Below are 12,190 nucleotides of genomic sequence, written 5' to 3'. Positions count from 1 at the left end.
AGTCAACTGGGACACTGTCTGGCGGGCGAACACTACAGCCAGGTTCACTGTCAACACAGAGATGAATCGTAATGTTGGCCTCTTGCGTCTGTTTCCTGGCATCACTGCGGAGACGGTACATGCCAATTTTTCCACCATCCTTTTCCATCTTATTGGATAATCCACTGTTGATCATTGGTCAACATGTCCTTGAACATTGATTGCATTTTCTATTAAAAAAAGTATTGTAGCCAGAGTGTTTTCTTAATTACTGTAGCTGCTGTTTTTTGGATCAGATGTGCTTAGCATTTTTAAAGTTCTGTGTGTAGATGGGCACTTAACCCCCCATTGGGACATTGGGGCTAAATTCAGGCACTTTGGAACCACTGATTACATTTTCAGATGTTTTAATTCAATTTAAGCTAGATTTATATTTTTGTATTCAGCACAAGTTCAGGAACAATAATATGTAGGTCGCACGCATGTCATATTTGTGTTTTTCTTGGAGATTACTGTCTAATAATCTTAATGTAGAAATAAATGTTTCACTTGAGCTGGAATATGTGCACAACCAAGAACGTAGTGAGAAACTGTTTTGTGTAGAAAATCAGTAGAAATCCCTCATACTAAACCTTGTGACTTGCGTGTCTTTGTATGTTATAAGGTCAGAGCTTTCCTGCAGGCCCCTATGGAAGGCATCGTACTGGAGACCTACGGAAGTGGCAATGCTCCAGACAATCGCACGGACTTGTTGTCAGAGTTCCACAAAGCCACAGAGAGGGGAGTGATCATCATCAACTGCACCCAGTGCCTCAGGGGCTCTGTGAAGACATCATATGCAACAGGGAAGGTGGGTTTGTCTTGAACATATGGATGTGTGAGCATGTGGATTTAGGGTAGTTTAGAGAATACACTGCTGTCAGGTGTGTATAGGGTCAAATGGGTGTTATTAACATACTGAGTAAAAACCTCTAACACCTTTGGATTGGCTTCCTTCGAAATGGAAAGGTTTTTTTTATCCTGCAAGATATACTGTCCAGCTAAAGGAGGAGGGTTTGAATCTGCTCATAAGGAGGAGGGTTTGAATCTGCTCATAAGGATGGCTACGCAGACCCTTTCCTCTAGTGCTCCAGAACTGCAAAGGTTGATGTCAAATGTGCATGAACCCCCGAGAGTGACGGACGGCTGAAGGGTCTAATGTTTATGTGTATGCGGTGTTGCAGGCCCTTAGTGATGCTGGTCTGGTAGCTGGTTGTGACATGACGCCCGAGGCCGCTCTGTCCAAACTCTCTTATGTGCTGGCAAAGAAGGAGATGTCTCAGCAAGACAAGAAGAAGGTAATAATAATAATAAAACTTTATTTATATATAAAGGTATGCAAACACATATCTCCACCTCAGCTCCCACTCAAACTGTCAGGATCTCCTGGATGCTCAACTGATGGGAATCTAAATGGGTTTTCTGTCTGCAGATGCTGAGCCGAAACCTACGCGGTGAAATGATCGCTGACCTGCAAGGAGCCAAGCTTAGCCTTACTGACAGTCGTTTCATCCAAGTCATTGCTAAGTCCCTTAGCATCAGCTGCAAAGAGGTAGACTTTCGGACGATTCATTTGACTGTGCACTTTAACAAGCTAGGCTGGGTTGATCTCATCTTTATCCCAGAGCTGTGCAGAAACAATTGACTTCATTTTGTTCCTAGTATGGCATCAGATGGAGCCGCTGAAAAGTTTCAAACATTGTTATCAGTCAATGCAATTCTGTTGTAACAACTGAATGGATGAATGTTTCCTAGTTAAGTGTTTCAATTAACCATCCATAGACAGTGCGTACGGAACGTTTTCAGACCCCTTCAAGTTTCTCACAGTTTGTTATGTTTGAGATTCAATCTACACACAATACTCCAAAAGTGTTTTGTTAATTTATTAAAAATAAAAGACTGAAAAAAGACAGACCCCTCGTTATGACACTTCCAGTTCCAGTGCTCTGGTGCATCCTTACTTCAATCAATGGAGCATCTCTGGAGGTGCCTGAACAGTGCTATGTAATGATGGGATATAATTTATACCATATATTGAAGATTCAGTCTTAGGTTTGATCAGTCAGGATTCAGGTTTATTCTTGAAGAATGGCGGCCGACCACTGTGAGACAGAGATTTTCAGATCCATCCTCCCTCACAGGACTTCACCTCAGCATATCTGACTTATTCCTTGAGGAACAGTCTGTTAAATACACTGATATCTAAGGGGTGTTACCGTCTATTCAAATGGGCCATGCATGCAGGGTTCTTTGTCTCGACCTGGGGGGGAAGGTGAGAGTCTAATATCACACCTCACTCCCCAGGTCAGCCCAAAGTATATTCACCAAGGAAAGTTTACATGCTAGTTAAATCCAAATAAAAGTAACAATTATAACTAGGTATAATATCATTGAATTATTGACTATGGCATATTCTTATGACCTATGCCGGTCCCTTCAGTAACCACACTCCCCCTCCAGCCTGGTTGAGCTTGAACCATTCTGCCCAGGTGAATGGGAGAAACCATTCTGCCCTGGTGAATGGGAGAAACCAAAAGAAAGGTGTGCCAAGTTTGTAGGATCGTTCCTTAAAAAGACTTGAGGCTGTCATTGCTGCCAAAGGTGCTTTAACCAAGGACTAAGTGAAGGGTCTGAATACCTATGTAAATGGGATATTTCTTTTATTTTTAATACATTTACAAAACACACAAAAAAAAACAGTTTTTGCTTTGTCATTGAGGAGTACTGTGTGTAGATTTGTGTTGGAATTTTACCAAAATATTCGCTACTTCCCTTTTTAATTGCATGGGTTGGTTCTTAGCCAATATTATGTCTAAAATGTAAACATTATAGGTCCATTTAGTCCATCTTGTGTATATCAGTTATTTGCAAATGAAAGGAAATGCAGCAGCAGGTGATTGATTTTGATCACTGATGATCGTGCGGTTAGCCAAGTTAGACAGCTAAACAGGTGGTGATCATTGCTCTTCATTTGCACTCATCCTTGCTGTTTAGCTGTGCGCGTACAAGCTATGTTTAACAAGTGTTAAGCGGGCTGAACACCCTTTGTAAATATGGCCCGATGGGTTTCAATACTGGGGTCAGTTTCTGTCTGCTCAGCACAAAGGTAGCCTGTTTTTCCATGCATTATAGGTCATGAAGATGAAGCTGCTTTTTTTGTCAATCAAAAGGGGAAAGTCAGGGAATTAGACTTAGGAAGCCTGCATCTAGGCTACATGTAGGCTCTGTTCAGACTGCAGCCTGTCATGCTCAATATTATTTATTTATTTATTTTCTCTTAGGTCTGTGTTCTCGTTTGACCTAGAATGTGGCCAAATCACACGCCGTTGTGAACTGCAAATTGTTCTGGAAGTACCTGCATGAGTAAAAGCACATAAATAACTCCTCAGTTTAGAGCATCTTTAGTGCAAGCGTGTTGTCTGTGGGCGCAGGCAAATCTTCACACTCGTTAGGAAGCAGGTCCTCAGAACTTGACCTATTTCTGTACAGGCTCACCAATCTGCACGGGGTAGTTTGAACTCCCAAATCATGACAAACCCTGCTCTTTGGGCATCTTTCCACTGTGAAGTTTCATCCATGATGGCATTTGCAGTATGGGACACTGTGAGTGTGTAAAGAATGAATGAATAAAGTCCTAGGTAGCAGGCATAGCCTGATGAAATGACCTGATAGGCCAACATTGAAATTGCGATGTGGCCTGTTCAGATTGCACACGTAGGGGCCACATACATATCCAATTGACTTCCTCAAATGAACGAGGCTTAGATTGGAATTGAAAAAATGTGGTTCCGTGCTGCTTTTCGCTGTTCAGACTGCCACAAAAAAAAACGTTCTGATTTCTTGCGCGGGCTGAAAACAGCCTTATATTTGTTTAGCTTTCATAATATATCAGGCCACTCACAAAGGACACTCAGAGCTGGTGTCTCTTGCCATGATTGCAGCTTAACCTGCAGGCAGATTTGATCAAATAATGGCTATTTGCCATTTGACTGGTTCACTTGTTGGCAACTATTTGGTAGCCCATGAACCATGTGACCGTTCAGCCAATGTGACCTCCATTGGCTCAACTCTCAGACTACCCAGTTCTGGTCCACCCCTGCAAATGTGACCTCCACTGGCTCAACTCTCAGACTACCCAGCTCTGGTCTACCCCTGCAAATGTGACCTCCACTGGCTCAACTCTCAGACTATCCAGCTCTGGTCCACCCCTGCTCTCTCTCCGTCCACCTGGCTGAAGGTGCTGTCATTCCCATGCTCTTATCTGCCCTGTGTCTGTGTTATGACTGTTGTAATGTTGTTGATTTTCAAAGGAGCTGGAAGCTATTCGTGATGCCCTTACCCCTACCCTGGCTTGTGCTGCTGCTAAGATCGGAGACATTGAAGCTCTGGATGCCATTAGGGAAATGGTTAGTGATACTTTAGTTTGAAACGGTTAGTGATACTTTAGTTTGCACTGATCTGCTAGAAATCAGGAAATGGGATCAGATAAAAACAGCAGCTGAAGCATGTATGAATAGTAATATGATGATGTTCCCAAAGCAGTATTTCTTATGCAGTGCAACGGAGAAAGATTCATAGTCATGTTATATGCTTACTTTTTCTATTGAGGGCGTGCCAGTGTAGACCTAAAACCATTTAGGATAATCATAAATTGTTGAGGTTTTTGTTGGTCGTTGTTTTTCCTTTGTTAAAAAAAATGGTACCCAAACAATCTACCTGAAATACTCTTTTTTTGTCAAATAGGTCCAAATGTTATATATTATAAATACCTAATATTCATAATATAACAAATTGTGTTTTGTGATGTTAAGGCAGTTTTAACAAAATGAACAATGAATTATACTATGGATTAGTTAAAGAATTCCTGACACATTCTTTACAAATACAAAATTACATTTTGACCATATTACATTTTTATATCCAATGCCACCTGCATTCCCCACTCTGTGTGCAGTATTTTCTGCCCAAACCTATGTTGTCCATTATCCATTACACTCCAGATAAGTGTTAGAAATGGAATCTTCTGGAGTCATTTGGAGTTTAAAGCTCAGCCCAAATAGCTTTTATCAGGTGGAATATGTCTGACTTCAGACACACAATCATTTTCACTGAGGGCGTGTCAATGGACACAGGTGTGCTCACTATGATCTCATTCTAAGTAGTTTACATGTAAGGGATAAGGGCTGCCCGAAGGTGTCCTGTTATACGAAATGAATGGACGAGGCAATGACTTCCTGTAGTGGTCCTGCAAACACCCTGCGGTCTGACCAGTGGGTTGTGCAGGAGATGTGAAGTGTTGTTCATTATGTTGAGCAGTTGGTGCATCATCATCCTTCTCACAGGAACCAACTGTAGGGGCTCCAGTGTATTCCCACTGATCAGAGCCAGCCTTCTTCAGCAGCTTGTTCAGTTGCTGAGTGTCATAGTCCCACTGATCAGAGCCAGCCTTCTTCATCAGCTTGTTCAGTTGCTGAGTGTCATAGTCCCACTGATCAGAGCCAGCCTTCTTCAGCAGCTTGTTCAGTTGCTTAGTGTCATAGTCCCACTGATCAGAGCCAGCCTTCTTCATCAGCTTGTTCAGTTGCTTAGTGTCATAGTCCCACTGATCAGAGCCAGCCTTCTTCATCAGCTTGTTCAGTTGCTTAGTGTCATAGTCCCACTGATCAGATCCAGCCTTCTTCATCAGCTTGTTCAGTTGCTTAGTGTCACTGGCGCTCTGATGCTGCTGCCCCAACAGATGGCTGCAAAGAAAAATGGCACTTGCAACACCGTGATTTGGTAAAAGATACACACTGAAGGACCTAAGCTTCCTGACGAAGTAGAGTCTGCTCTGCCCCTTCCTGTAGACAGCCTCAGTGTTACATTTCCAGTCCATTACATTTAAATTTAGTCATTTAGCAGACGCTTTTATCCAAAGCGACTTACAAGGATGTATACACATTTTTTACATTTACACTGATGGCACACTGCACATCAGGAGCAATTAGGGGTTCAATGTCTTGCTCAAGGACGCTTCGACAGGGAATCGAACTAGCAACCTTCTGATTACTAAACGACTTCTCTACCTCCTGTACCACTGTCGCCCCAGTCTGTGGCCAGGTATCTGTAGCCCTCCGCCTCGTCCACCTGAGGTCTTAGATTAACAAACAACAAACAAACAAACAAACAACGACAAAGATGAGCCAAAAGCAGTCTCTCCAGGACCTTCATGCTGTGGGGTGTGAAGGCAAACGTGGACTATAGGCTGGTTTGCCTTCACACCCCACAGCATGAAGGTCCTGGTGGGACAGTTGACAAATTGCTGAAAAGTTGGAAGTTTGGCAGACAGAGAGAAGTATGGTTGAAGTCCAGACATTGCTATGAAGGCATTCTGGTGTTGAAGTTTGGCAGACAGAGAGAAGTATGGTTGAAGTCCAGACATTGCTATGAAGGCATTCTGGTGTTGAAGTTTGGCAGACAGAGAGAAGTATGGTTGAAGTCCAGACATTGCTATGAAGGCATTCTGGTGTTGAAGTTTGGCAGAGAGAGAAGTATGGTTGAAGTCCCGACATTGCTATGAGTCATTCTGGTGTTGAAGTTTGGCAGACAGAGAGAAGTATGGTTGAAGTCCAGACATTGCTATGAAGGCATTCTGGTGTTGAAGTTTGGCAGACAGAGAGAAGTATGGTTGAAGTCCAGACATTGCTATGAAGGTTGTCTGGCGGTGACTGAATTGATGATGTCACACACTGCGTCGGCAACTGCTGACGGAGCAACAAAGATGGCGCATGTGAACTCCCTCTGCAGATAATATGGATGCGAGCTCACAGCTAACAGCAGTTTGATGTCCAGGCTACAGAAACGCTCCTTCACAGAAACCTTCATGTCCAGGATTACACCACCTTTTGTTCACAAGCACTGCACTCCCCCTCATTCTAGCTAATCATTGCATGCACAAGGCTAAAGAAATGAATCTAGAAATTATAGCTGTAAGCTAGTTAACAATTCATGTCCGTAGTTAGGCTTTTAATGAGTGATTCAAAAAAGAGTTCACATGTGGAGTCAATAATGTTTGTGTGTGTGTGTGTGTGTGTGTGTGTGTGTGTGTGTGTGTGTGTGCGTGTATATGTGTGTGTATGTATGGTGTGTGTGTGTGTGTGTGTGTTTCAGGGCAGCAGCCTAAGCATGGAGGACTATGATGGCCGCACACCACTACACATTGCTTCCTGTGAGGGTCATCTCCAAGTAGTGCAGTATCTTCTTGGCCATGGCGCTACGGTCTATGCCAAGGATCGTTATGGTGATACGCCATTACGCAATGCTGTGCGCTTCAGGTGATACTTGTGTGTGTGTGTGTGTGTGTGTGAGACCTGTTGTTTTGTTCTTCATGCTATGTGTCCGAGAGCAGGCAAGAGAAGAGTGCTCCCATCAGAGTGTGGGGAGAGAAGAGAGGACTTGGGTAGTCTGTGACTGGGGGCTTGTCTCCAGGTAAGGGGGCGTAGTTCAGGTGACATCAGGCTAAAGTTACAGTGATTGATTGCAGGAGAGGCGTTGACTATTTACCCAAGTTCCTGATTAAACCATACGTAACTTCATGACTTAATCACACCATGAATGAATTCCAGGTGTACCAACAAGTGTAACAAGTGCACTCTCTGCAACTCTCTGCTCCATTCAGTCCCTGTAAAGAGTCTATGGCCATACCCCCAGGCTATACTATTAATAGTTAAATTGATTAAAAAAATAAACAATATCAGGAGATTCAATATGTACAATACATTAACGTATATTCTCCACAAAACCATCTCCATAATTAAAGGTGTTCAAAAGGGTACTGGGACTTAACAATTTAACAAACACATTTATGGATACATGCCAAATTTCGTGAATTACATCCATATGTGGTGACAAATTTGCAATATCTCTAGAACGGCTCAAACCAAAGCTTTGAAATGTGGTTTGTTTCTACATGATGTCCTTCATGTTGTCCTCTTCAACAGTAAGTTAGTTTAAGAAACGTTCTAGCCGCAGCATAGGGAACCTTATCCTTTCGTCCGTTTGTGCGCAGACTGACTGATGTCTCGTCCGAAGGCATCATGAACACATAGATGTGCAACAAAAAAATGGATCAACATATTAGTATTTTATTGATGCACGTTTACAATGGCAGTTCACTGACTAAACTCAATGGTCGTCATATCTTGGTGTGACTGTGGTCAGATATAGAAGAACAGCGCGCCCTAATGGACAGATAGGGTGGCAGAAATCAACCTTCCCCTCTTGGTGTTAACGTCACGGTGGGCCCAAGCCAACACACTGGTAGACTTCATAATATTAGTAATATTGGTCTGCCATATCACCACGCCAGTCTTGGAATCCAACAACAAAACGTGTAACAGCGTAGAGTTGTTTAACTGAATTCAAAGTGGATGCAAATTCAAGACGAGATGGTCATCGGACAACCTGGGCAAACATCTGACAAACTCCACAATTACCATTCAACAATATAGTACATCACAAGACAGCATCCAACACTGGAACAGCCAAGAGTGCATTTTCTTATTTAGCACCTGCCAGTCATCATTTGAGTGACACCCTATGATGAAATTGATCAAGATCACATAGCATTCTATTCAACTTGGTAGCCCCACCCACCGCTACTGGTAGTGGAGTGATGATCAAAATAATGCTAACACTGATGCTAATGCTATCCCCCCAGATTTAAATTATTTATACCCCTGGTTTAAATGATTTATAATCCTGGTTTAAATTATTTATACCCCCTGATTTGAATTATTTATACCCCTGGACCCATTTGTACCCCTTTAGTTTGACAATTGCTCACACAAACCTGTACTTGATTATACTTATACTCGATTGAACCCACCAAAGATTATTTGTTATGGAGCTTTTTAAAACTGGTTTGCTTATTCATTTCACTGCAAGGCATTTGGCAAACCTTTGTCTACGAACCACAATATTCTTCAGTGTCCCATAAGGTTCAGAACTAGGCGCTCCTCTCTTTAATGCTTCCTCTGGGTCCTATTGTCCAGGACATAGGATTTATTTTCATTGATGCTGTTACATGTATTAGGATGAACAGGAGGTAAGGCCAGTGTGATACCTGCATGAATGCTCCCACAACCTGAGATTAGACCAAAACATTCAGAATTCTAAATTCAGGTTTGCATTGCAACTAAGCTGACTAATAGAAAGGAAATACAAAGTAACAGATTCTACAGTTAATCCCAAATAAAGCAGCTCCTGTTTCTTCTTCCCCTCTGTGCCTATTATTATTATTATTATTATTATTATTATTATTGTTGTTGTTCTCTGTTAAGCATTATTACAAAATATGGGAAGAGTGGTATTGTAATGCCAAATCCTGTTTCATTCATTTTTGTCTCCAACTTTCTTTATCACTTCCCCTCTGTGTTCTGTTCTTTAGACATAAAGACATTGTGAAACTCTTGAGGAAAACTGGTGCACATCTCTCCCAGAATGAGCTTGAGGATGCAGGAACAGAGCTGTGCAGGTTGGGAAAACATCCAGACATCACATACAGTACACACACCATTCACACACCCCACACTTCAGTTTGTCCAGTGATACCATACATCCAGACATCACATACACACACCATTCAAACCTCCCAGACTTCAGTCTGTCCAGTGATACCATACATCCAGACATCACATACAGTACATTGACCATTCACACACCCCACACTTCAGTTTGTCCAGTGATACCATACATCCAAACATCACATACACACACCATTCAATCCTCCCTTTTTTAAGTGATCCCCAGTGTTGGGAAGGATACTTTCAAACCGTATTCCAATACAGAATACATGCCCGAAAATGTAATCTGTAACGTATTCCGTTACATTAACTAATCTGAGTAACGTACTCTGAATACTTGGATTACTTCCACATTGAATTGCATTTTATAAGTGTAGGAATGCGGCCATCAAATCCTGCTTACTAAACAGACCTATACTGGTGTGTTCTTCTGTTCCAACTGGCTGAATGTGATACATTTTTGTGTGTGTAGTCCCGAACTGCATACTACAAAAATCGAACCGCAGTTTAAGCGAACACAAGCTCATTTTAGCTAACGTTAGCTAGCATGTAAAACAGGGCTAATCAGAGTCTTTCCACGGCTCCGGGGCTATTAAATCAGCACATAGGAGAATGTAAAATCGCACTGTCAAGTTCTCATGTGTTTTTTGTCTACTCTCTGGCCCAACTTGAAAACGGCCTGGTGCATTAATCCCAAAGGACGCACGGGACAACTCGTTCCAACTCAGAATGATTTTTATTTTTCTCTGTTCGTTTGGTCTGGTTGGCTCATTTAGGTTGAAAACCTTACAAAACACAAAAAGCACAATTTACACAAAAAATCCAAACAAACTTCCAACAATTTAAGAAAACAAAGCACTTTGAACATCACTACAAACCCAACAATCAACAAAATACACTGAAACAAAAAGCCAAACTCATCCGCATGCAGCAAACTGATAAGCATGCTGCCTGCATGCCGTGCGCTGCTTGATTATCATCACCACAGAAATCAAAAAATGTATACTACCATCATTAACCATCAATGACCACCAGCACTTCCAACAGCAAACAATCATTGCAATAAAAAACGTAATATTACTGTACCAGTGGCTCCTCTGGTTGCACCACGAGTAGATCCTTTGTGTTTGTGTGTGTCTCTCTCTTTTGAAATGTTTGTTGAGACCTTTCCCTCACAGGTGCTCCCACTCAAAACAACGAGCAGGCTGCATTGTGCAGGCAGGTGCATTGTGGGACTCGCAGTTTTTTTAAGCACAGTCAACCGAAATGTTCATTTCATCTCAACACGCACATCTGGCTGATACAACTATAAAATAGAAAGGTGACCAGTAAAACTACAGCAGATGACTACCCTTGGCGAATAAAAAAAATAAACTTACTTTAAGATGCTTCTTCAGGTTGGAGGTGGAGTCTTTGGACGCTAAAAGGAGGTTGGTTGCTGGCAAGCAGAGTCTGCACTGCACTGCACAGTTATATTACGTTCTCCCTTCTCTTTCTTTAACGTGAAATGCTGTTAGAATTTCCAGGATAGAAAAGCATTCCTGCCCTGGCTCTGTTGTGTCGGCTCTGGCACCTGCTCCTTTTCCGACTCCATTAGCAGCTACTGATCACGCAAATAGTTCATTTTCATTCATTTTCATGTTGGGGCTTCTGGGAAATGCATCAAGTTGCCTTAATTTATTTAGAGAGTGAATAAACTTGTGAAACAGAGAAGTACCGTCATGTAATCCATTGATTTCAACAATGTAACTGTATTCTGAATACCATCTATTTAAATTGTAACTGTAACGGAATACAGTTACTCATAATTTGTATTCTAAATACGTAACGCCGGTACATGTATTCCGTTACTCCCCAACACTGGTGATCCCAGACATCCAGACATCACATACATACACCATTCACACACCCCACACTTCAGTCTGTCCAGTGATACCATAGCAACGATTTCAGAAAATAGCCATACATTTTATAAAAGACATTGGGCCTCATTCTCGAACATTTTCTGAAGTTTCTTCTGAAATGTTTCTTACGGGCTTCGGAAAAACAACGTAAGAAAAAGACCTCCGCCAAATTCATGAACGCTTGAAAATGTGTTCCTACGCAGCAGAAGTGTTCTGAGCTGTGCTCCCTCGGAAGAGTTTTCTTAAATTGAAAGCGCGTTCTCGTGCACCTGGATTTGCATACATACACGCCCCGCCAGCTCCTTATAAGGGCAAGCAACCGTAAATGCCCACGGGGCCATCTTGTGGTTTTTTAAGGAATCGCATTTGAGAAAACTCTGGCCGATTTACGACTGCTATTTCGTGTTCGAAAAGTCTTCTGAAGTTCAGAACAAATCCCAGATGTGAGAACTTTCATGAATGCCAAATGTTTATCTAAATCCAGTTCAGAAGAAATTCCTTCTTTAATTCTTCTCAACTACGTTTGAGAATGAGGCCCATCGTTCTATATGTGAGAGAGTCATCAGTTGAATTAGCCTACAAGGCACAGATTGAAAGTCTGCTGCTGTAAAATACAAACAAACCTTGTTTCCATTGATATTGTCTTTGCCGATGCTAACATGTAGGTTTGTGTTTCTTTCACGTTAGTCTTGTTGTCTTTGCCGA

General features: G+C 42.0%; 1 protein-coding gene across 5 annotated transcripts in view; it reads left to right on the top strand.

Moving 5' to 3' along the window:
• The window catches only part of aspg (asparaginase homolog (S. cerevisiae)), a 31,749-nt gene that overhangs the window by 16,486 nt on the left and 3,073 nt on the right, over window positions 1–12,190 (top strand). For 3 of the 5 annotated variants that reach the window (XM_031572698.2, XM_031572696.2, XM_031572695.1), the window contains 7 exons: window positions 3–115; window positions 644–829; window positions 1,203–1,316; window positions 1,451–1,570; window positions 4,329–4,424; window positions 7,168–7,331; window positions 9,446–9,532. In XM_031572698.2, coding sequence (XP_031428558.2) covers window positions 3–115; window positions 644–829; window positions 1,203–1,316; window positions 1,451–1,570; window positions 4,329–4,424; window positions 7,168–7,331; window positions 9,446–9,532 — 880 coding nt within the window. The remainder of the gene's footprint in view (window positions 1–2; window positions 116–643; window positions 830–1,202; window positions 1,317–1,450; window positions 1,571–4,328; window positions 4,425–7,167; window positions 7,332–9,445; window positions 9,533–12,190) is intronic. The other 2 variants (XM_042708616.1, XM_042708615.1) reach the window with 2 other exon arrangements.

This window comes from Clupea harengus, chromosome 8, assembly GCF_900700415.2.
Source record: "Clupea harengus chromosome 8, Ch_v2.0.2, whole genome shotgun sequence".
Classification (NCBI taxonomy): Eukaryota; Metazoa; Chordata; class Actinopteri; order Clupeiformes; family Clupeidae; genus Clupea; species Clupea harengus.
Note: the sequence above shows the minus strand (reverse complement) of the source record. Positions and strands in the feature narration are given on the sequence as shown.